Source organism: Lepidochelys kempii, chromosome 2 (assembly GCF_965140265.1).
Source record: "Lepidochelys kempii isolate rLepKem1 chromosome 2, rLepKem1.hap2, whole genome shotgun sequence".
NCBI lineage: Eukaryota > Metazoa > Chordata > Testudines > Cheloniidae > Lepidochelys > Lepidochelys kempii.
Genome location: NC_133257.1, coordinates 156,925,078 through 156,950,871, shown reverse-complemented (window position 1 = coordinate 156,950,871; position 25,794 = coordinate 156,925,078). Strand labels below are relative to the sequence as shown.

At 38.9% G+C, this 25,794-nt stretch overlaps 1 protein-coding gene across 1 annotated transcript in view; it reads right to left on the bottom strand.

Moving 5' to 3' along the window:
* Positions 1-25,794, bottom strand: part of LOC140906142 (zona pellucida-binding protein 1-like) — a 38,615-nt gene that overhangs the window by 313 nt on the left and 12,508 nt on the right. Inside the window, exons 2-10 of the mRNA XM_073329646.1 lie at positions 25,374-25,553; positions 24,848-24,973; positions 21,378-21,521; positions 17,064-17,282; positions 15,237-15,313; positions 13,001-13,166; positions 9,905-10,066; positions 9,185-9,257; positions 2,145-2,276 (exon numbers count right to left, since the gene is read on the bottom strand). Of these exons, the coding sequence (XP_073185747.1) occupies positions 2,145-2,276; positions 9,185-9,257; positions 9,905-10,066; positions 13,001-13,166; positions 15,237-15,313; positions 17,064-17,282; positions 21,378-21,521; positions 24,848-24,973; positions 25,374-25,553 (1,279 nt within the window). The remainder of the gene's footprint in view (positions 1-2,144; positions 2,277-9,184; positions 9,258-9,904; positions 10,067-13,000; positions 13,167-15,236; positions 15,314-17,063; positions 17,283-21,377; positions 21,522-24,847; positions 24,974-25,373; positions 25,554-25,794) is intronic.

Below are 25,794 nucleotides of genomic sequence, written 5' to 3'. Positions count from 1 at the left end.
CTAAAATGTTTGGGTGTAGTTCTGCAAAGCAGATTGACACAGTCAGGCTCTTAGACCTGCAGAGTCCCACTGACTTCATTTTATAATCTGACATGTCTCTCTGAAACCTCCTCCAAGTGCTTTTATAAGTGTATGTCGTCTTTGTACAGTCTGCTGTGAAAAGAGCATGCTATATTTTGATTAAAGTACCCTCTTTCTCAGTGCAAATTTCAGCATACTTCTGGCAATTGGATGCACATGTAGGCAATCTGCTTGAGTGCGCCCACCAAATGTCACTGGAAAGACTGATATAGAGATATAGCTATTGATAAATATACTCTTGATACAAACAACTGTTGCAGTCGTTCTTTTGTAGAACATGCTGTTAATCCATTTGGTTCTGGGAGTCTTCCAGTATGTTAATAACAGCATAGTACGCTTGACAAGATTTTGAACTAAAAAGGCTTCGGACTTTAGACTTCTCACCAAAAGCTGCAAACAATTGGGAAGGTTTATTTGAATGCCTTAGCTGTTAACAAATAAATGAGGAAACAACCTTTCAACATCTAGCCTATATAATCTTGCTTCAGCAGATCATGGGGTCTACAGAAAAATGGGGAGTTATATAATATATATGAAAATCTATTTACACTTTTTAAAACAATAATTTGGATGAGGCCTTAAAACCATCTTTTCCTTGTGGGATAGCATGTGTGGCACTTGTATGATTTTATAGCCATGAAGAAAACAGTCTTCAATGAGACAGAGAGTGCAGAAAAAATACCCCCAGAGATTCAGTCTGGTAAGAGCAGAAGTCAAGTCCCAAGGATTTGTAGGTTCACAAATCATGGTTTGTATAATGCACCTTTTTAAAGTCACACGCATTTTTAAAAGTGTGTGTTGGATGAGCAAATACTGAAGATATTTGAATAGATAGAGAGTAAACAGCTCAGCATACCACCTCAGTACATGTTCACTGAGGCTGAAGATTCTGAAATCTTGAAGAACAACAGATGGTCAGACTCCTAGGAAACTACCAGGTCTTAGGCTATTCCCCCACAATGATGGGTCAAAACAAGGAAATACTTATTTTAAAAGCATATTACTACTTGTTGGAAGATTTCCTAGACTCTTACAAGCCTTTTGACTCCTTCAGAGAAAGAAAAAAGTGTACTCTCTGGATACTGTAAATATGGGTTTCGGGTGAGCTTGACAAGTTACAGGTTGATGACGCTTTTATCACAATGTCAGTGGAAATCCAGTTTGGTCAAATAAAGAACTGGAACCACGTAAGGCAAAACTGAAAAACAAGAGAAACTGTGGAACCTTCCCATTGTTTGGCTGACACGACTCAATTGACACATTCACAAAACATTATTTTCTTGTGTTTGGAGCAAGCTCCACGGCTCAAAGTTGGAGTTAGCGCTAATGCTTGGTTCAGGAGAATGGTGCTTCAATAATTTTTTTAACTGAGTACTCTTCAGTCATCTTCCTGACTTATTGTATTGTCAGTGTCCTACACTGGGGATCTGCATAGACATTTCTTGGTGGGAAAAGGAAGGTTAACTAACAAATGGCGTTCTCCAAATGTATTGCCTATATATGGCTACTGATCCTTTTGACATTTATGCAGGCCTTGCTTTTGCAGCTGTATATCAAGTTGTAATTTCATGAAGACAGATTCTCCTTGGAATCATTTCTTAAGTTCATATTTTTGTTAACACTCACAAACTGCTATTTTAGGGGTTTCAACAAGCCTGTTGACCACTGTTTAAGAATGGAATGGAACAGGTTACATGAGCAAAGTTATGTATGGTTAAGTTCTTTGCAAAATTGGGGCCTAGGTGCTTCCTACTTGAAGATTAGACTGCAAGGTTGCTTCTTCCGTCTGGATCAGGTAAAGCATTGTTTCAACTACATATTTTTCATTTTTAGGTAATCTAGTCTGCCGTACTTGTGGGATTCAATAATTTATTTTTGCTCTGCTGGATTTGACTTTACCCACACCCATTTTCTTTGAAAAGTTTATTTGTACCCCTAAAAGATAGCTCTGTGCATTTCACCTATTCCCTCACTGGGATGAATGAATGCAGGCTACATCTGTAGAACAGGTTTAACAACAATCCTCTAACATTGACCCGCCAACCATCTCTGAGGCATTATACCTGCTCATCCACTGCACAGGTATGTCTCCAGGATCCACTCCTTGTTTCATGCTACTTCTCCCATCTCTCCAAGGGTAGGTCTGACTATGAGTCATTGCAGAGCCCAGTGTGTGACTCACCCCGGTTTTAAAACTGTTTGGAAAAAGGGGTTCCAATATTTGTCTGCTCCTTATGTTTGGCTAACTCATTGAAATCTACTGCTATTGTTATAATACATGGAGGCAGCTTACTTTCTGTACTTCCTGTTTTGAAATTATGGGCATCCAAATACATTTGAAACTGGACATTCGTATGCAAATTATGGAACCAATTCAGAAGCTGAAAGAGCATATTTTTATATTTAAGCTGCATACCTGGTATGTCAGTTATATGTCAACAGTTTGACTGGATGGAATGGTGAGGAGACAAAAGGTTCTTAATTTTAATTTATTTTTTGGCATAGAGAGCATGTTTAATGGGAAATTCTAGGTTTCCATGGATTAAAAACTGATTTTAGCTACACAACAGTTATACAGTATTTTGAATATTTAGCTCATTGTGAAAATGTTCAAATGATATTAAATGAATATGAAGAACTATCTGATAGGATGTCTGTTCCGAATTTTGTTTTTCGAATTCTTGGTTTTTATTATATAAATTAACAGACCAAAACATTTCCCACCTTCATAATACTGAAACCATCCAGTGGATTTACTACCGACTAAAGTCCTAATACCCTTTTTGTTCACATGAACTTCAGTTTTGAACAGGCATAACATGTGAGTTTTAAATTTCTCTAAATTTATTCTGAGCCTAATACACACTGCAAAGCATGTAGCACATATTAAAATACTGTATAGTTGTATGTAGTTTGTACTGAGCTTATGAAAAATGTAACATGACAGTATTGTATCATAATATCAAATTATATCAGTTAATGTTTAGCTTCTATTTTGGTTCTGTGGAGTTCTTAGAAAGTCAGAAATTTAATTAGTTTGGAGCCATTATCAAACAGCTGAATAGCTTGCATATGAAAAAAAACAATAAAATATATGTTAACACACATCTGTAGAAAGTATTTAATGCTTCTGCAGAGAAGGGAAGGTTCAGTATGCTTCAGCAGAATGGAGCTCCGAAAACTGATGATTGCTACACATTTTTAAGGAGAATTGTCTGCCTGAAGGAGAATGCTGATCTTTTAAACAGCTTTTGCTTTTCCAGCTGCCAGAAAACACCACTATAAAGTATACACCTTATTGTAGATAACAAATAACCATGAGAACTCTTAAGATAATGCAATATCCTTATGGACATGAATATTTTTATAAGGGTCCTTAACCCCACATTCTTCAACAGATGATCAAGACTTTGTTTTACAATTCACCCTACATAATACAGAGAAGTTAAGACAATTTGTGATTCATTGTGTTAAACTTTTGTGGATTAGAAACCAGTCCTTTTGAAACACAGTGGATTTCTTCTCCTCCCAAAGTACCCTGTGATCTGCCTTCCTCAAAGCTTGTTTCTACTTCACTTGGCCATGTACGGTCAGGAGATGGATTTGAACCAACAGGTGTGGATGTCTCTGTTGTGCCATCATTGCTTAATAATCCTATGGACTCCTCCTCTATAAACCCAACTTTATATTTTGGCAGATTCTTTCTCTCATATCTGTCTGGGTTTCTTAGTTTACTTCTTTGCTCTTCAATCTCTGCATCACTTGCAATATTGGCAAATGCTTTCAGTCTGGTTTTAAGTTCAGATTCAGCTTCCTCTATATATCGGGCTGCTAATGTTCTTCTACAGCATTTATGTATTATTCTGGGGATTTAAAAAAATGCTGAGTCAGGCAGTAATGTCCACAGTGTGAACAGCAGAATAGATTTCTGCTGCACAACTTCTCTCTCCATTCATAATGACTGGGTAATCTCTCACCTGTGGAATTTGGAGGTGGTCCCAGTGGTGTTGCCAGAGGGCTGAGGACTGAGCCCTGCCCTTCAGCTAAGGCCAGTAGAATTTCTGCCTCTGGCAGTGGAACAGGTTTGTGGTTGGTTCAATTTCTCCTGACCATTGTATCTAATTTTTATTCATTTTTGTGCAGAAGAGACTTCATTTCAACTTTTCTAAGGTGAGCAATCACTGGAGTATTAAGGCTCTAATCCTCTGTTACAGCACCTGTCTAGTAGGCTTCCTCCACTCTGCAGCTGTAAGCTGCCAACCCTCGCTCTGGTAGGGTATAAGTCTGAGTCAGATCAGTGTGCTAGGACCCTGCCAAATCCCCTGCTCAAAGCTGCAACTCCACCCTAGGCAGGATTAACCATGGGCATGAAGATTCCCAGGGAAGGGAGATCTCCTCACAACCTGCTTGGGCCTTAAGTCCAGCAAACTCCAGAGACTCTAGCTCCAAAAAGACAAAAGCAGACATCCCCTTTGGGAGGCAGCAGTTTTGTGATATTAATGAGCAAGTAGGGTAAAAATCAGGGTTAAACCCTTTCTTGATGTTTGCTGGGGCTTTTCTCCTCTCAGAAGCTGTCACAGTGCACCATGCAGCATGCCTGGGTATGTGAGAAGCCTGCTCCTCCTGTGCAGCCCTGTCTCAGGCTGCAGCCTACTCGGAATTGTGCCTAGCTGGCTCTCAGCTCAGGGAACCTTGCTCTGCCAGGGAAAGGTGCTAAGAATCAGGCAGCAGTAGAATGGGATTTGTGCCTTGTGATCATCAGCCAGCCCCTTGCTTTGGGAAGGAGTCGGTCTCTAGCGCTGCCCCAGAGGCTATCACCCTATGAAAGAATAAGAAGCACTTGAGGCAGCCTGTGCCCAGAAGCTGAGGCACATGAGGACTTGATTCCCATGCAGCTGCTCCATCATGGGTTTACAGGGGCATAAGTGAGAAATCCCTTCCCATGGTCAAGAGCTCCTGATTTACTGAGCATAAAGCCCTGAGTGGTACTTGGTCACTGTTACAGAACTTACTAGGGTCCTAGCAAGCCTGCAGGAGCTTCGTGTCAGGCTACCAGGGCCATCTAGGGGGCTATTCTCCTTAGTTGGGGTATCCCAAGACCAGGATGAATAGCATGCTACTGTCCTCCTGTAAACAGTCAAGGGAAGCACTGCATACACATACCATCACAAAAAGAGAAATTTCACATGGTTCTCCTAGGATAGGAAGCTGGTGGCTCACAACGAGCTCATTATTAATAATAAATACCTTCCTTTCAAGTAATAATGAGACACAGGGTTTCCTGTACTCTCCTTTGTAAAGCCATCATACAATTAGAATGTGGATGTCTGGTTAAAACTAAATGTTAAACTAAAATGTTGCATAAACACACCAGGATACTTCATAAGTTTTGGGAACCTAAGGTTGGTTAAAACAATATCCACACCATTGACCTAGTTCCAAAAGATGCCTTACACCATAAAAGTGAGGACACTCTACTAAGAAATGTAAAATCCTTGACTATAACCATTCAGACCAAAAATATCCTTAATTAAGAGCAGAGAATACCTACTTGGTGGCAAGCAACTGGATTGTTGTCTAGGGGTGTGTCCGTGCTTGGAGTGCAAGATATCTTGAGTTCATATTATGGTCAAATCTTTACAGTGGTGTGTAAAATATTCTTTCTTGTTAACCTTTCCTGGCTCTAAGTGCTTTGTGACAAGAGCAATAGCTCCTAACTTAAAAAAAGTAGTGTTTAAATTCTTGAGTAGCAAACAATCATACCCAGAGTCCCCAAACAACGAGCCTGTGCATCCAAATTCACAGGTGTGAGAATGTTTGGGGAACCAGAGAAATTAGCAGCTGAGAATGCAGAGAAGCCTGAGTCCTCGCTATCAAAGTCAGCAGAGCAACGCTCCGTCGGTCACTACGAGCACCACTGGTGCTGAAGAAAGGACTGTTCTCCTATGAGCAGGGCACGTCTGAAGCAGGGAAACCTCTTTCCAAACCCATAAAATCCTCAGCATGACAAACAAAAAATGAACCTTTTAATTTGAGAGCTTATAGTGCCTTTCCGGGACTCTCTTTCTTTGATGTAGTCTCTGCACCTACATTCCTAAGAAATGGCTGGTAATAGTAACAGCAATTGTCAGTTTCAAGTTACACAGATCTACCAAATCAGTGGCCTGGCCAGAGAAACGGAGCTACTCCTAACTTGTCAGCTGCTAGAAACTATTCAAACCCACCAGTTGTTTAAAATCAAGACTAGCTTGAGCCTAACAAAAAATTGTTCACCCAGAGGTCAAAATAGGCCTAGGTCTGACCATAATTTTACCACCATGGTGAAGATTTACAAAGATCCAAATTTTCATTGCATTAGTCATTTCTTGGTAGTGGTAGTCTACAGCCAATTGTCTCCATCAACTAGGTTTGGTGGTGCTACATGTTGCTTTCACCCCTGACTGGGATTTCACAAAATCTGTCATGCAGAACAGCTGCAATGCAAAATTAGGCATTTCCAAATCATGTCTGAATTTCCATTTATGGACAGGTATGTACATTAATTCAATCCAATTTTCATTCTAGATTCTTGCATACAAACTATGGAAACATGCCTATCAGGGTGGGGAGACAATCTGAAAGACCAGACATCTTGGGTTATGGGTCCTCACAGAAAAGCAGGCTCCAGCTCATGCCTTGTGTTGTACAATTTTCTAAAATCTCAGCACATGCATCCTTTTAGTTCATTTCAACAGCTGACGTGTGAGACAAAACATAGGAATAGCCACATGGGATCATACTTGTGGCCCGTTAAGTCAGTACCTTATCTTTGACAGTTGCCAGTACTAGCTGCCTCAGAGAAAGGTGCAAGCAACTTAGTATCAGGCAGTTAGGTAATAACAATGATACTAACAATAATAACAATGATTCTGATTATCATCGCCACAACATTCTGGAGCTCTTAGTTGCTTGAGAGTTTCTCAGGGATGGGTGGCAGAGTTCTACAGCTCCTCACTAAAGAAAAGGAGGTACCAGCGTTCTTTAAGTAGGTACGATGGAGTCCCTATGTAAATATCATCGTGTCAAAATTAATCAAACAGGCCAGTTTAGAAACACTTGTGGCCAACCTTTCCAATTACCATCACCTCTATAAAGCAGGTCTTGAAATTAATTCCTTTCTCTACACAAGAACCACACTGCTGCTGTTGTGAGAAAAGGGTTATGCTTATAGCTCCAGAAATCTTTCTTCCTAAGTCTATTTCTTTCCATAAATCCTGGGAAATACTTCTCCCATCGTTTTGTTCCAATCTTTAAAACTGCTTTAAAATGTGGGGCATAAATGGGTATTGCTACAGCTTTATAGAAACACATCAAGCATGGTATATATGCCAGTGGTACCCTGTTCATCTCATTCTATCCAAACTACCAAGGCCTTCGGACCTCAAAGTTGCTGCAAGCAACGTGTTAAAATCCTGTACCAACTGGCATCTGGGAGACCATTCATGAAAGGAATCAATGCTCCTTCTGTAAGGTCCCTAATGGCATTGTGGGAACGGAGTGTCTGAGCCACATCTGAGGAACATTTTCCTGTTTAGAGTGTCATTCCTCTGAGAGGCATCCTTTGGTGAAGAGATTCCAAGGGGCTGGGTCTCAAATAATTCCTTACATTACAAAGCTTTTGCTTTATAGGGGGGAAACTATATTTCTACCTATTACCCTACTCTAATAATTGTTAAAATTCTGCTTCAGCCTCCCCCGCACTCCACTTTTGTGAATGTCTGCTCACTACTTTCCTATTAGTAGTGAAGAACCAGAGAAACTACAGCAGAATGAGAAATTCACCTAATAATTTTCTTCCCTTTAGCAGCTTCTCTCCTCATTCAATCTACCCTAGTAGTCTGGTAAATAACTGGAATACCGTTTGTAACAAATTAAACTTTTTACTCTCCTTTGAAGTCCTAACAATATAATTGCCTAAAGGCTTAGTTAATGTAATTTCTAGTTATTGTCTTAATGCCAATAACTGGTTGCTGGAGGGTTTCTACAATGGTGGACGAACTCTTCTGGTGGCCTGCATGGAAGGGTAGGGCTTAATCCTTGTGCCTCAGGCAACAGCAACTTTGGACATCCTCTGAATTGCACAGGTGAGGTGCATTACCGTTTTGCGGTGAATGAAGAGAGCAACTGGTAACTGAAAATTATCAGGTAAGAAATTCTTCAGTGTGAGTGAAGCAAGTTGGGTACCCCCTGCATCATGGCAGCAGAGAACTATTAATTTAATGAAATAAATGTTAAAAACAAATTGTCAAACTAGGAACACCTGGGGCAGCCTGAGGGCTAAATGCAGCCTCCCTCATCCTGAGCAAGATTGTTGGTGACCTTTAATCAGTATAGGCCTGATCTAAGTCCCACTGAAGCCAATAACCAGCATCAAGATTAATCCATCAAAGAAAATACCTCTGCATTTATTTTTATACAAAATGTATATAAATGTGTATCCTGATAAGATGGGGACCTCTGGCTCTTGGCAAGCTGTGCGTGTGTGCCCCACTTTCATAGTTTGGTTACCCTGACACAGACTCTCCACGGTTTCCATAGCATTCTTCCATTCACTGAACTAAAGGATGGAGGTTGTACTCTGCAAACCACAGATATGCAAGGACATTTGCAAAGGTTTCTGGCCTGTGCACAGCTGCCCAATCATATTGGCTTATTTATAGCCTCAAGATGTGCATCCAGCAACATTTGTGGTTGTCAGCTGCTCCAGAAGGTCCCTTTAAGGGGTTTAGGGAGGTAAGGGTTCCCTAGTACAAAGGAGGAAGTAGGATAACTTAGTGCTGACTGCCTGCAGCAACTTATACTCTCTGTCTGTGCTGATCTGAGTGGGTGAGAATCAAGTGGAGATCTACCATCTCCTGTGCATCTAGCCCCCAATGCTTAGAGGCAAGAGAAGAGCGCGAGAGTGTCCTATGGAACCAGCACTTCACTCATTTGTACTCCAAGATCAGATCCACTGTCACAGGCTCCCTTCAGTTTCTGTAAGTGAAGGGATGTACAGGGGTCCTATCTGACAAACAATATTAAAGAATAATAGAAATAGATACAATGCCATAAAGGTTCTTACACCCAAGATGTCACTAGGATAAGGCTTGTTCCTAAGGAGGAAATTAAGAACACAATCCAGATTTGCAGAGTTCCTGAAAAAGATGAACAAAAACAAAACAAAACCAATAGAAAAGAGCACTTCACATATTTGTCATGTTTCCGCTTGTCTAACTGTAGCATATGGACAGTCTGAATGGGGAGCCAGAACGATAAGACTGAAATTCAATATTTGTGTGGGAGCCCAAAAGAAATCATCATAAAGGTTAATTTGGAAGCATTTCAACAACTAGCCATCGGGGTTCATTCTTATGCTATATTTTCTTTCTGTCAATGACAGCACATTGACCAAGTAATCAAGAAACAAGGGGCTTGATTCTCGTTGACTCTCCCATCTTGCATTGTCCTGCACACTAGTGCAGATCATTACCATTCTGATTCAGTAAAATTTTACACCTTCTCTGCACTCACTTGACCTGGTGTAAATGACCAGACAAGGCATAGAGCAAGAGAGGATTTGGGTCCAAGGACTGGGAAATGGACCCAGGTCTTCTGTATGGATCGCTAGAGCATGATACTAGATGGAGCCATTGAATAAGTCTGGTAGGGGAGATTTCTAAGAAGTTTGTTAGCTCGTGATAGAAAACACATACATTTGCAATAAGAATAATTAAAAATTAGCAATTCCACACCACTTCTATCATTGTCAATCCAGTGTGCTTCTTTACAGAAAATAACTTACCGTGACACTCTCTCTCAGTTTTGGCTCCTCTTCTATCACTAGTTTGTGTTTTTGGACAGTTTTTGCATGCAGTCTGCCCGTACTTCTTATTATAGGATCCAGATGCACAGAGAATACATGTGGTATCATATCTTGCACTGAATCGACCCGGTGGGCATGTTACTATTTAAAAAAAAATGTACAATAGAGTAAAAATGGATTTTAATAAACACACATTAGGTTGTTTTACTTGAATAATTTTAATTATTGGCCTGTATAAGAGGAAATAATGTTTGTCCTTTGCCAACAAAAGGCCTGGTGAACTTGGCCTTTTAAAGCAAAGCTGGTTTTCAGTGATAAAAAGTCATCTAAAGTTCAAATTTACTTTAGATAGAGGGAAGAAAGAAAGAAATCACTGAGATTGAAGCTAAGTGTGGAAGGTTTCCACCTTAAAGGAGACCTGCAAAGAGGGGAAAAAAACAGGTTTAGTCCTTTTTTTCCACCTTGGTTTGATGTCTAAACAAGACCTAAACAGATTTTTGTTGTTTAATAACTGGAAGAGTAAGGAGGGAAAGAGAGGAGATTGGGAATGGCTCTCAGTCTTTAGTTGAAGACATGGGGCTGAGAATCTTTAGCAGTCTTTCTTTGAACTCTTTTAGGTATTTGAGTTAGGTTCAATAGGATTTTCAGAAAACAAACCCCACTGACTTTTTTAAATAATCTTAATAGAAATCAGTTCCCCTCCCAATTAATCAGATTACAATGTCATCATAATACTAGCTCACTGTTTATTAATAGCATGTTCTTTAGAAAATGGTAGGTAAGACTGTTTCCTCTGTTTAAAAAAAAGAAAGCAAAACTCAGTTCTAGCCTTCTTTATACGTTATAAAAATAGGAAAAATTCAAAAACATGCCCCCCCCCACTTTTACATGTCACCTTTAAAGAATGATCATGTCAAATGTATGTTTTGACAAATTTAACCTAAGGTGCCCCGCTCCTAGCTGCTGAAACCCAGTGACAAGCCCCAAATACCCAAATCCTCTCAGGTCCCTCCAGTGATGAGGAAATTAGTGACAATGATGTGAAATACTTGGCGAGAGTACTGGGTAGATATTGGGGGAAAGTATTTGTGAACACTTTTGCAAAATCTGAATCACACATCTATTTGCCCACGTTCACATCCTTTCCTGTCTGATTTTCATGAGCAAAGTTCTGTTCATACAAGTGTTCATGGAAAACATATTTCAGACCTGTACCTGAGACTTACTTAAGCAAAACACTAAAGGTATTTTGTGATGGAATGAAATTAAGGATTAGATTATCCACTCAGGAAACATAAAAAATACCACGAGATTTAGGGACCCAGTTGCACCACTGGAATAGCAAATTCTAGGTATCTAATAATAGAATGCCATGAACAATATGTGAGCAATCCATAGGTTGAAATTTGGTTACCTAAACTATTTATTGAACAATTGTAAATAAGAACATATTGTTAAAGTCTTGATTTATTCAGTGGATAGATAAACAAAAAAGGGCTAAATTAATCAAGAACTGCAACCCATTCAGCCATTTGCAATATGGCTGACCTACATCACAAAGAATTTATAAGAATACTTTTCTATTACTGAATATTTTTTAAAAAGACTTTGAAGCTTAGGCTCTCTTTGTGTGGAAGAACATGTATTTTATCCTGTCAGTTTGTCTGTTCAGCTCCTCTATAGAGTGTGCTACCTCAAGAATTCCAGAAAAGTGTGGGGTCACAGTATTAATGTTTTTTATCAGTTCCGTCTCTTCTTTTTCCTGAGAAGGCTCCATTGGGTTCATATCTCCACTCCCCCTTAACTGTTCCAATATTTTTAACATAGTTGGAAATGTTACACTACCTACATATGCATCTTCCAACCACAGAAGTTTCTGTAATTTTCCTGTTCAATGAGGCTGTTAACACTCCACACTGCAGTCCACATTAATGTCTTGTTAGCTTTCTCTGCTCCCCAAAATGGAGAAATGTTGTTCCACTTTACACAGTACCGTCCTTTCTGTCTAGGGCTTGTCTTATCTGCAGTATTAACTTTGGCTTTTAACCTGGGTGTTACCTCTTATCTGGCTCCCATCCACACAGAACAATCCTCACTCACTTTACACCTGGGCCAGCTGGCCCAGCCTGAGTGCTGCTTACACTTGGGCTAGAAATCTGCCCACTTTGCAGTGTAGACCCAAGATAAACACTTGCGTGCTGATAGTCCTTCAGTGCCTTTGCACAATTCCCTGTGTGCCCAGAAGGACAGACAAGTTCTCCCACAATTTTCTGGGAAAGAATCAAAGCTGCCCATCTTACTGCAGTGCTAAGAACCATGGAATATGCCCCCCAGAAATCCTAGCACCTCACACAATGAGTACAGCACCAGTCAAGTGGATGCACTTGAATATGGCTGTGTAGTGTGGCTGCCCCGTACCTAAGCTAGGACAAGCCGAGTGCTCACACATGAGTGCCAATAACTGAGTTAACCTGAAAGTGAAGACATACACTTAAAGGCTTTTCAAAATATGCTCTATTAAAGGTTTCTTTCTAGTTTTGAGCATATGGAGTCTGCTCTGTGTCCTGGTCAGCCTGCCTTAGAATCAAACTCAAATCCTCTCCTGTTTCATTTTTAAAAAAAAATGAGTTTGGTGCACATGGACAGTGCCAGATTTATAGTCCCAGGGCTTGTCCACCTGAGGATAAAAAGTGTATTTTCAAAACTCATTAGTTAATACATTTTAAAACCCCAGTAATCTGTGTCTTAATATATTAGCTGATTCTGTTGTAAGCTAGGCTTTCTATAGGGCTCACCAGGACCAACTAACACGGGTCACAACACAACTTTCCCTGTCTACACTAGAGTCTTAAAACATTATAGTTAATGCAGTTACAAAAAAAAAAAATATCCTAGGGTGGACAAGGCCCGGAGACTGAAGATCTCTGTTTATACCACAGCCTTGAACCCTGGTATATGTAAACATACTGCTAATTATTAGGATGTCTTCCATTTGCAGGATGGGACTGACAACACTATATTTTTCTTGAGGCAAGTAATCAGATATTATTTTCCAAACACGCCTTGGACACTCACCACAGCATCCTGGACACAGTGTACTGTTGTTTATATTTTTACCAAATCCTGGTTTGCAGTGATCCACCTTCTTACCAGTAAGGGAGCCAGAAATATAATGTATCTGGTGAATGTGATCTGATTCAGTATTTTGGACTTCAAAGAATTGTTTAATCCTAGTGTATGCCTAGAAGTAAAAAAAAAAAAAAAAAAAAAGGCAACAAGAAGAAATAAATTATTCAGATTCAAATCATGAGACATCTAGCGTGACAGCACAGGAACATACGAGAGAGCAAAATGCCTCCTTCCACCTGCACTGGATATCGGAGTGGGAGGAGAAATAGGCTCTGCGGAACTGCTGAGCCCTCCTGCCTTTGCATAGGTGGGTTGGAGGGGGCAGAATGGGACCAGGACTGGGCGGAGCCATGGCTCCGTACACCTCCACCCCCAGTGCACCGGCCAACATATCTCCAGTCATTCAATGGGGAATGTATGCTGTACCAGGTACAGCTCGACACAGTTTTGTCTTCCCTTGGAGCAGAAGGGGAACCAGGAGGGAAGATACTTTGGATCAGCACAAGAACACATTGCCTCTTATTCTGGGCTCACAGCAAAGCCATAACTGAGCCCAACATTATCATCACATGGCACAAACACAAGGTTTGAACAGTCTTTAAAAAAGTATAAGAGAATCTTAAAGACTATCACCGGGGTAACATCAGACAGCCTAGGGGACAAGGCTTCCGAGAAACATGAGGAAATATGTCCTTTCTGAAATAACTGTCAGGACCCGACCCCTTCCCCCCCCCCCCCCCCCCAAAAAAAAAAAGGCTTTTGGACTAAGCAGAAGAAAAATTCCTTGAGCTATTGGCAGGCTATTGTCTGTCTTTTCTTCATGGGATCAATTCCATTCTTCCTGGACACTGGCATTCAATTTCCTAGTATTCTTGTTTGTTGCGTGTATGTGAACTCGGAACAGTTATGTGGACCACTTGTCAGACTCCTGCTCCACTGGGTCAGCTTAAGGGCAAACGTGGCTAGGGAGGAAGGGGTCGTTACTAGTAGCAGCAGCATACTGCACATCACATCACACCGCACATACAGTTTTGAAAATCTGTACAATCAGCTGAGAAAGAAAAAAAATGAATGGCTGATCATATCCTGTGAGTACACACTTCATGAATGTAATTGTGTGCCAGTTCCTAGAAGGAAAAAAATGAATGGGTACACACAGAATGTTGATTACAGTGCAGAAGATCAGGCTGACTCTAACTTTGGCTAATCAGCATGTCGCGTTCTGAAGGAGCTACAGCTGTGCTTGACGCAGTGAATTTCTGCTAGACAAATGCATGGCTATCCAAGAATGCAACACACAGTACCAGGTGTATATGGACATCATCCTGCACCTGTCACATACAGTGGCCCAGTTGTTGGAGTCCTATTTCAGAGATACCATGTCTACTGTCTTGCCCAGGAGAGGTGGACATGGCCATTCAATACAAGAAATTGATGACTGGTTTCACCTTTATTTGCATGTAGAAAGAAGAGAAAAGTATAATGGTACTCCAGAGAAGAACATATTATGAGGCTCAGAGATATAATGGGACAGGAGGTGGTAAAGAGCATGATTATTCAGCAGGGCAGTAGTGAATCAATCAGTTTATACTGTAAAGGTATATTTTAAAAAAAATTAATAGAACACTTGGAAAAGGTGCCAAAATGACAGCCCTGGAGACTGAAGGCCTCTGATTATTCGAAAAATGGGCACCAGCAGTGCTTCAAGCTTGTCTCTGAGGAGCCAGTTCTAGGGTAAGAAGGCAGGTCGATCTTCATGCCTAACTGATTCTTGGTTTTCCTGTTGATTTTTAACAACAGGGGTGCCAATTAACGCCAACTGTGACTATGGTTGCCACCAAGCATTTTGGTTTGCCAACAAAAGAGTGAGAACAATTTCCCTGCATGTGGCCCGTGTCTTTCTTCAGAAATACAGCACCTAGCAAAGTGTTTAGGGGGCTTATTGTTGGATGTGATGTTAGAATGAATCAGTCTATGAAAAAGCACCAAACTATAAAGTGCCATTGTTTCAAACTCTCACAGAAGTACCTCAGATTCCCTATTAAATGCAATACTAATGCAGTAAGCGTCCTTTTCTATCTATCATGACTTTTAATATAACCATAGTGTGAGAAAACTGTGATCAAGAATCAATGCTTCAAAATATGACATTTTTATTATTTTCTTAATAAAATAGTTGTACCTTTTTGATGTAATTGGTGGAATTTTCACATTTTGAACTTTTACAGGACTCTGCAAATGCCAGTGCAAAAGGAAAAACTGCAAATTAACAGAGAAAGAATGATATTTAATATTTTAATTTGAATGTTTTACATTAATATGAGAGGGGTCTAAAAGGTTGTGATCTATTTGAAATTCTGAAAGCTTATAGGGCTGGTAGAGAGTGGGAGTGGGGGGAGGTGTAATTAAAATGTCTCAAAAAAATCAGCTTTTTGTCATTTTTATCCCCACTCTAGTTGCTTGGTAATGGTCATCAAGCACGGAATCAAGAATAGATGCCATAATTAATTTTAACAGGTAAGGTAGCTAAGGAGACTAGACATATATATACAGAAGTATAACACAGGCAGTTACTCTAAGCTAGTAGTTTCCATTTTAAAGTTGATTTCGGATGAAAAAAAATAATCAGTAGCAGAAAACATTATGATTTTGGTCTAAAACTTAACTTCCTGCAGGATGAAGAAAGAGTCCTCCCACCCCACCTGCATGTTGAAGCTTTGTACACGTGACTCACTGCAAGTACAAATGTTTTCACTTTGTTCTGAATCACCATTCCCAAAGGCAGGATACCAGAATGAACACAGTATGGCCTGCTCTAGTATGGAAACTTTTGGAGCAATGTAAATCTATTATTTTGGAATCCCTCATTTAACTTCAGAATGTGAACAGACTGTGACAGCAGATCTGAATCCCCTATCTCTGTATCATCATGTTGACCTTTTTCCCCAAATGAGTGGATCAGTAACCAAATACAGCTGAGTTCATCCAACATTTCTTATTTAATCTATCCATTCTATGTATTTATAATATGGTCATCACCACTGTATAGCATCTAGGCGCAGACAGATAATCATATAATTAATTTGAAATTGCAGATATAAGCTTTCTTGACCTGTGTCCATTGATAAATGTTCCCAATTGCTTTAACTTATTTAATGAAGAAGCAGTCAAAATCTCTATTTAATTTAGAACTGTTATTTGAATATGCATGAGAGATCTCACACAAAAAATGAACAAATTAAAAAACAACAAACCATCCATATGTTGATTGATTCTTTGTTTACATGATGCTTGAAATAATGGAGGGGGGGACAAAGATTTTTTTACTCCCTTGTAAAATAAATACAAATTATTCTAGGTGAGTAATTCAAGTAGAAGTTTTTAATGTTGATATATATTATACTAGAACTAATATTTCCAATATAAAAAAGTTTTCTGAATCCATCTTCTTTTGGCTATCCAGCCTCTGTGGGTTAGGTTTACTTCTTTTTATGTTCAGCATTTTTTTATTTTTTGTACATAAAATTACCAAAAATCAAGGTAGATAGCTCCTATGATTTTAGTTCATGGTGTAAAAGCTGATCCTTATACATTGGAATTAATTGTCTAACCCCCTATCTAAATTAATCTAAGGTATTTCTGGAGAACCTATTACCACAGCATCTGGGCTAAACCTCAAACTAGACTCTAAAGACTGAAGTTAACGTATTTATGACCTGATGGTGTACTTTGAAATCACTGGGGAATCTTGATATTGATTTCAATGGGAGCAGAATCAGAATCAAAAGAACTAACTGTTGAGTTGTGAAAATCGAGGGCAAACGAGATACTTCTCAGAGTATATGATCTATAGTTTTTGACATGGGAACACAGATGCCAAAACATATTTTACCACAAATATCATGTATTGTTTTTCTTTCTTTGCTATATGTAAATCATGCAACATTTCCTCATGTATGTCATTTGTAAGTAACAGAATATTTAATTAATAGAAAAATATATATCTTACCTACAAACTGAAATGTAAGTTTGTGTGTTAGCATCGCCATAGTATCTGTAGCTGCATGGCATTGAGAGTTCCACTGCCGGATCTCACATTGAAGATCACGGATTAAGTTCTCCATATTTTCTAATAGTTGTTTTTCAAATGAAGTGACTACATTGGTTTCACAGGTTTCTGTTTTGAATTCAGATGATAGATGTATACTTTTCCCTGGCTTATGATATACTATAAAAATGAAAATGCTCTGTCAATTATATAAACTTTCTATTTTATCTAATCTATATATCTCCTTCTAATTAGCTATATATATATCTCCATGTATTAAGATACCAGGATTGTCATTCTGTGTGTCACTCTGAAGCCCAGAATGTCTGTTGAGTCACTGTCAAACGATGGAAACAGCTACAAACATGGCTGAGAGCTCTTTTTATTCAAAATATCACCAAGTTCAATTATCATGGGGATTTGTGCTCCATTAGGATCCAACTGTTAAATTCTCAGCCATTCTGACTTTATGAATTACACCTGTATGACAGCAAAGCATGTATCTCTGCCTTGCCAAGAGTCCTAGAACACTGTGAGATCAGAGGTAATTCAACCAATCACCCTCCTTTCTCTACAGCTAATTTGCATGCAACAATTTCATCAGCTGTATGAAAGAGGCTGCACAGATGGTGGATTGCTTGGCCCAGCTGCCACACCCATGTGACAGCATGGGCTTTCAGCTACTAGTAATATATAGTACTTGACACCATAGTAGCTAAGCTAAGTTTTGGTATCTTCTTGTTATGTATTCCTGATCATTTGTTTGATAGTAGTCAAAAAAGTATTAAATGGGGGGGAAACACCCTAGAATTAATGTAATGAAATGATACTGCTGCAAAAACCAAACACTAAAAAGTCTGGAAATCTTAGAAACTAAGGTTGCTCTGGTAATGGAAGGGCAATCACATTCTATCTATTTTATGGTCTACAATGAGAAGAAAGTAATAATTTAAAGTTGTATAGTCAGCAAGTGAAACAGGAATAGAAAATAACCATATGAGTAACACAGATATGTTAACATTGCCTGAGCAACTTAAACTTTTGGAATGTCCTAACTTTTGAGCACTTGCTCTCACAGCGTTAATGCTCAGTATTCACTCCAGTTGGTGAGCAATTGGCTTGGTTACCTTCCTACAATACTGCTGTCTGCAGACATAGACTCTCACAGATGAGATGGAGCAAGGCAACAACAGCATGCGTGTAGCAACTGGAGTATTAAAAAAAATTTATCATTTCATTTTATTCAGTAGTTAAGATGTAATGTATGAATAGTGAATCAGTCTAAACCAGACCCTAACAGAAACAGCTTTGGCTAGCTCACACATTTGCACCTGTTCTTTAACTAGGGACATTAGTGTTCCTTTTCATCTCAATAGTTATATTACTAATTTTTTATCTTAGAGATTTTGGTTTTTACTATCCTAGTTTCTCCAAAGACATATCAACAAGATTTAGTGACTTTGGGAAGCTTAATATAGTCCGACAATACTTATGCACTAAACTAGATGCACCTATACAGTTTGACTTATCCTCTCCTTTACTTTGCTTGTAATAAATTAAACAAGAACTAATATCCAGATTATAAAGCATTCATTCTTTACATATTTTCTTTGTTATACTGTAAACTTATTCCCCTAGAGGATCTGTTGGTAGTCCATGTTTGTCAGTCAAGAGCATTTCACTTTGTCCTTTGGGCATACTGTCCCTGTTCAACAGTTGTATGCAGGATCCAGCTCTCAGTTTGCTGACGTTGCAAAATACTGAAGCTGACTATCTCAGTAACAATGTTTAAAGTTGATAGTGTCAGATTCTTACTGTGTTATCTATTACCAAAGTGAAAGTATAAAGCACTTTAAGTTAAGTAAACCTAAATGGGAATTGCTAAGTGCTCAGCACTTCTGAAAATCAAGCCACTTATTAAATAATAATAACCTATTGTCTAACAGTTTTCATCCATAGACCTTAAAAGTATTTTACAAAAGGTAATTATTCCCATTTTACTGGTGGAGACATTGAAGCATGGAGAAATAAACTGACTTGCCCCAAAATCACACAGCAGGTCAGTGGAAGAGACAAGAATATAACCCATATCTCCTGACTCCTAAGTCAGTGCCCTAATCAATCGACCACACTGCCTACCTAAATCAGGATTTAGAAGCTTCCCTGTAGCATCCACTTTTAAAATCTTGGATGTTATTTGTGACATCATGATGCTAATCTCAAGGACTATGTATACCCTCTCCATCCAAGTACATTTTTAATAATTTCTACAGTGTCTAAACCGCAGCTACTATGCCACAAAAAGAAAAGGAGTACTTGTGGCACCTTAGAGACTAACCAATTTATTTGAGCATAAGCTTTCGTGAGCTACAGCTCACTTCATGAAGTGAGCTGTAGCTCACGAAAGCTTATGCTCAAATAAATTGGTTAGTCTCTAAGGTGCCACAAGTACTCCTTTTCTTTTTGCGAATACAAACTAACACGGCTGTTACTCTGATACTATGCCACAGTTATCTTGAAAGGAATATTGTAGTTTACATTCCAGGTATTTTAATGGTCTTGATCCTGTGAAGCTGCAATGGGACTGGGACAATGGGACTGACTGCACTGGGACTTGAGACGCTCAGCACCTTGCACAAGGTGTTCAGCTCAGACCTTATGTTTGTGTTCCATGAGAACTGTTGTATTAAATTTCCATTTGAAGGTAGTGGATGTTTTCCTGCAATTAAATGCAAACATACACAGGGACTGCTTGGAAAAAGGTTTATCCTGGCAGATTTGTGAGCAAATCATTCTGTATGTTTTGAAATAAAACTGGAATCCAAATGTACAATTGAGTCATGCATGGATCAAGATAGTATCCATGGTACTGTTCCCTTCATGTGTCCACCAGGTGGCAGTGCAGCATTAGTTTAGTTACCCCTTGAGCTGCTTTGAATTTGGAAGCACAGGGATTTTATATTCCAATTTTTTCATTCTGTAGATACACACTAGGAAACACTCAACATCAGTATAATTTAGGATGTAATAATTTAATATGCAGGCATATCATTTAAAATACCAATCAATATTATGTACCTCCCTTGCAGTTTTGTCATCTTGGACATGAAACTTCAGATTTCAACCCAACAGTCCCAGTAGCTCATTCCTCCCTTGACAGATATGTTCCATAATAACAATAAAACGGTCAACACAAAGGGTCAAACTTGGAGGGGAGAGGGGAGAACTGAGCTTTTACAGAAGCTGATCTGAGACTATGGAACGTCCTTCTAGAAGAAGTGAGAATGATCATAGACCTCCTTGCCCTTGGAACAAAAGCACAAAAAACACTTCTTTAGCCTTGCTTTCCTACAACAATAGCCAAGAAAAGACAGACAGAGGAAGAGAAACTCACACACTTCTTAAAAAATTCTAGAAACCTCCTGTAAGTAGGGAGAAATCTAGTGTACTTGTTAGATACTAAGTGCCTCTCCATACTTTTCTAACCAGTTCAGTTTAATCATAATGAGTTCAGATATTTCAAATCAAGCAAATTTTGAATACAAATAAAATAATTGAGACTCCATCTCCAACTTTGTCTGAAGTTCCCCTCAAATTCTCTTGCTTTCCATGAAACCATTCTAATATCTCCCAACTTCGGGCCTGTGAACAAGCACTCCTCCCATACATTTAAACAAGTCTCTGAGTCACTAACTGTGTCCTTCAGAGGCACCTGGCTCTGGGGCTTTCAGGAGCCATGGCAGTTACTCTATACCTCAGTAGCACTACAAGCCAATCTCACTCTGGTATAAACCCTTTATACTCCAGCGTGTATCATGTACCTCTTCAGCTACAAAGTGCACAAGATTTGAATGGCTCTGGAGCTTTACAGTCAGAAAAAAATTATGCATTATGAGGTTCATGCAACCAAGAGGGAGTTTCCAGTGGTGAATTTATTTGTGACAAGTTTGCTTCGCCAGTGTTGTAAGGACACTTCACAATTCCTTTTTTGTAATCATTTCCTTTTCAAGGTGTACTAGAAATAATTAGCCACATGTATACCATGTAAGCAGAGAAATAACTATCTCTGTACATAATTTTATGTTTTTTCTCTAAGCAGTCTCCTTAAAGCGTACTTCTACACAATTTAAATGTTTAGGTACTTTTATGGCATTATGCTTCCAGATCATTTGAATATTCATGTATTTTAATAACAAACCTGAAATGAACGCTATAGTAAAAACCAGCATTTGAGTAAAAGCATTTCAAAAATAAAAACAATAAAGCTTCACTTACCATAGACCATGAAACGGATTTCTGTTGTCACATGTTTATTGTTATGTACATAGATGACATTGCAAATGTAACTTCCAGAGTCACTTCCATGAATATTATAAATTTCCAGGCTACCGTCATCAGTTAAAACAAATCTTTGTGATTCTAGAAATAAAAAATTACAATAAAATATTTTAAAATTAATAATGATATAAAGTAACTAATGGTGTTACCATAGTTGAAGTCTTCTGTATGGTTGGATTGTACCATTCTTTTCATCAGCCACCTCTAATGTAGAGGACACATAAGAAAGTAAAACAGTTATGCTTGCTCTGTTGGCTCCAGTGCATCACATTGATGATGTGTGAAAAATGGTCCAATCCCCACACTCCATTTTTCTCAAAACATAAATGATGTTAATAAATAGCTAAGGAGGAAAGGATAAGCAGATGGTGGGATATGTGAACAAATAATCTGGAGAACTCTAAATATGATAGCATTTTTCTTTACTTGGGGTTTACTACACAGATTCCACTATTTAGTGAATACAAACCAATAATATAATTAAATGAAAGTAGGGTATTATGTTAGATACAAAATAAATAATTATAAATAATAATAATTAATATTCAGCTTTTAGGCTCAGGATATGTCTATACAGCAGTCATGGGGTATAGTCACAGTTTAAGTAGACATACCCAAGCTAGCTTCAGTTTAGCTAGTTTGTGTACTGGAGTAGTGAAACTGTGGCCAGCGCACACTTCAGCAAGGGCAAGCCCTGTGAGTAACTACCCAGGGTTCCAGGCAAGCTTGTGCAGCCCTCACTGAAATGCATGCTGCTAGTCAGATTAAAGTTATGTATGTATGTCTACTCGAGCTGCAGTCGCTCCCTGTGATTGCAATATAGACATATCCTTAGGGAGACTTCCATTGACTTCAGTGGGTTTTGGATCAGGCCCGTATTTCACTTTTCATCTGTAGATCTCAAAGTGCCTTACACAGAGGATGATATTATTACCACTTTACCAGGAATAGAAATTGAGGCACATACAGGGGAAATGACTTGTCCAAAGTCACACAGCAGGTCAGTGTTAGAGCAGGGCATATAACCCAGGTCTCCTGACTCTCAGTCCACTGCTCCTCCACTGGACTTCAGAGGGCCTGGAAGAAAATAAGATCTTACCAAAAGAACTCTGAAGTCTCACAAGTCTGGTATAGCTTCAAGTATTGCAAACGTTTAAAACATTAAGAAGTTGAGATAGTAGAGATTAAGAAGAAAATGAAAAAGCACTTTGAATTTTTTTTCAGACTTTTCCTCCACACAGGGATTTTCCATGGGGAAGTGATAAGTACTCTGGGGCCTTATTATACTTGAGGAATATATTGAACTTTTTTAAAACTCCCACTGAAATTAATGAAAGTGTTTATTTGGACAGGTGATTATATGACCCTAAATTTGTAGACACAATCTACCAATCATAATTACAAATTACAATTACCCCTCCACTCAGCAAGAATAATAATCTTCCTTAGCTTTTCTTAAGACCGTACATATGAACATCAAATGCTAAAAATAGCAGAAATACAGGAAATACTAAATCAAAATCATCATTCCAATACAATCCTAGATTTGAACTCTGTACAGGTGTCTCTTGGCTTTATTGAAAAAGATCACATATACACTGCTGTTTACTTATTGGGCTCTGGGTGAAAAGCAAGCCTGAAGCTCCCAAAATTGATGTAGTCTTATATTTGAAAATTCAGTTTAATGAAAACAGTGAGCCCAGTCAAGATGGCTAGGGAAGAGGTTTTGGGAGTTCAATAAAAAAAAATAAAGCCTTCCTTTTTCTCTTCTCACATCATCTCTTCATCATCTCATTTTGGTCCCTATTTGACTGCTCTCTTTTTGCCCTTCTTTTCCCATTTTTCCTGTTACTATCTGATTTCTCTCTGTTCTTTTCTTTTGTCCTCTTTCTTTTTTTTTGCATAGTTTCTAGCACTTCCACTTTCATATTTTATGTCTTTCTCCCACATTTAAAGCATCTTCTCTCCTTTACTTCCGCCCTCCAAATAAGATAGATGTTCTAGTCAGTTTCTTTAAGAACTCCTACATACAGAGCACTGCAAACACAAGGACACAATTTACAAACAGTCAACTTCCTTCTATGTCAAGTTGTCTAAACATTACTCCTGGGGAAATTCTGTGCTACTGAGTGCATGCATAATTAATGAGGTGTGCATATCTTTAATTTGTTGTGCAGAAAAAAGTTTCTGCTGAAATGTTGCTGAAGTTCCACCTTTTTCCCACCAGAGGGCAGTGTGGTGCTAGAACAAAGCAGCAGTTCCCTGCATCTAGGGAAGAGAAAGAGCCTGCCTTCTTTGCAGCACCCTGTCAGGCCAGATCAGGAGACAGAGGCTATGGGGAGACAAACAGTGTGGGGTACTGGGGGGGGGGGGTAAGGCAAGGGCTCATAAGGGCTAGTCGGGGAGGACAGATTGGGGCAGTAGCTGAATGGGAGTGGAGGCACAGGGCCACACAGTGATTGGGGAGGGGGTGCAGACCTACATAGGGACAGAGCTTGCTGGGTGGGGGCACAGATACACATAGAGATGGGGGAGGGGGTACAGGGCCACATGGCGACGGGAGGAGTGGGTGTCTGAGTGGGGTGGAGGAACACATGTGGACAAGGGGTGCAAGGACACATGGAGGTGCAGGAACACATGGGGATGGGGCAGATGTGCCTGACTGAATGGGAGAGGCTAAAGGTCAGCCAGAGTCTGCATGGGGGAAGCTCCCTAACAATCCCTCCCCATCTCCCAAAAAAACCTGTTCCATACTTTTCCCACCCATACCCAACAACCCTCCAAGTTCACACCCAGCTCCTTCCCAGCAATTTATTTCTCTCTCCCTCAGTTCCTCCATTACCCCAACTTCCCCAAGCCTTTGCACTGCTTCTGAAGGGTATGGGAAATACGGTTCTGTATTCTAGTCTAAATGAATTATTACTCAGAGTTCTGTATTAATATGCCTAGTAAAGAAACTATTTGTCAAAAAACATTTCCTGAATTTTTTTTGTTGTCTGTATTGTTACAGACATATTTGCTGACTGGTATTTTGAAATAAATGACCAAAAATAAATGAAACTGGTGTGATTATATTGTGTAATTTTGACAAATAAAATATGCAGAATTTTGCAGAATTTTAAAATATTGTGCACCAATATTTCCTTAAAATAAAACTTTTTCTTCTTTTTATACCAATAATTTCAGCCTTAGAATTTTACCAAATATACCCTTCAAACTGTTTAGATTACTCTCTACTTATATTACTCCTGATTGGTTATTTTTCCTCAGAATCCATTTATGATTCCAATCAAATGCAATACATTTATCCAAACTACTCTTGTTTGCATATTCTATTACAGTTCAGCTCAGTGCAAAAGTCAAATTAGAAGGTGTAAATTGGCTGCAAATATTAAAAATATAATTACCTTTGGTTATCAGTCCTATGGGACCAACCCACTGATATTTTGGATCAATGATTCTCTGCTTTAACAGCTTTTGAGTCAAACACTTAAGAATTAAGTCTTTGGAATTAATGAGAACATACACTGGAACTAAAACAGAAAAAAAGTTAGAAAATAATTAGATACAAGAGTAGACAGACTGACATAAACATGAATATAGACAAGGATTGGCCCTGTGGCCCAGTGGCAAAGAACTCACTACTTCATAGACGCTCTGAGTGTGAAATACTGACCCCACTGAAGACAATGGCAAAATTCCCATTCTTGTTTTGTGTAGGCACAAAAAGAGTTTTGGTTTCTAATGCTGTCCGTCCAGCCTGTCTGAGAGAGGTGAATCTAGGACTAGAATTATCACCCAGTGTTAGGGAATAAGGAATGTGAGGGGAAAAGATCAAAACAAAAACACCCTAGATTAACAATTTCTATGAATTGTTGGAACACTGATTAGTATAAATGAATAATCAGGTTTCTCTCAGTATTATTGGCTTACTAGTTGATCCTTCTATTCCAAGTATTTGATGAGAAATTTGTGGAGCATCTGGAATAGATGTGACTCCACCAGTTTCAAAAAAGGCCACTGAGTCATGAATTCTATCTATATTTTCTCGCTTCAAGCGTGCAGCTCCTTTCTTTATAAGGCGAGTCTTGTCCAAAAAGCAAGGACTTCCAGCTAGATCAATAGACAGAAAAAAAAACAGTATTACAGAACAAATAAAAATGTAAACATTTACAAATAAAGTAAAGGCAGTTGTGCTCTAAAATACCCAGGGATCTGTAACACTGAAATAGCATAATTTTGCATTTGTACTCTACTGTATGTTACATAAGATGAAGTTTCATGTTTTTACATTTTTAATTGCTTTCTAGCACTCTGAAACAAAACTTCAGTCCACCATGGAGCTTGAAGCCAG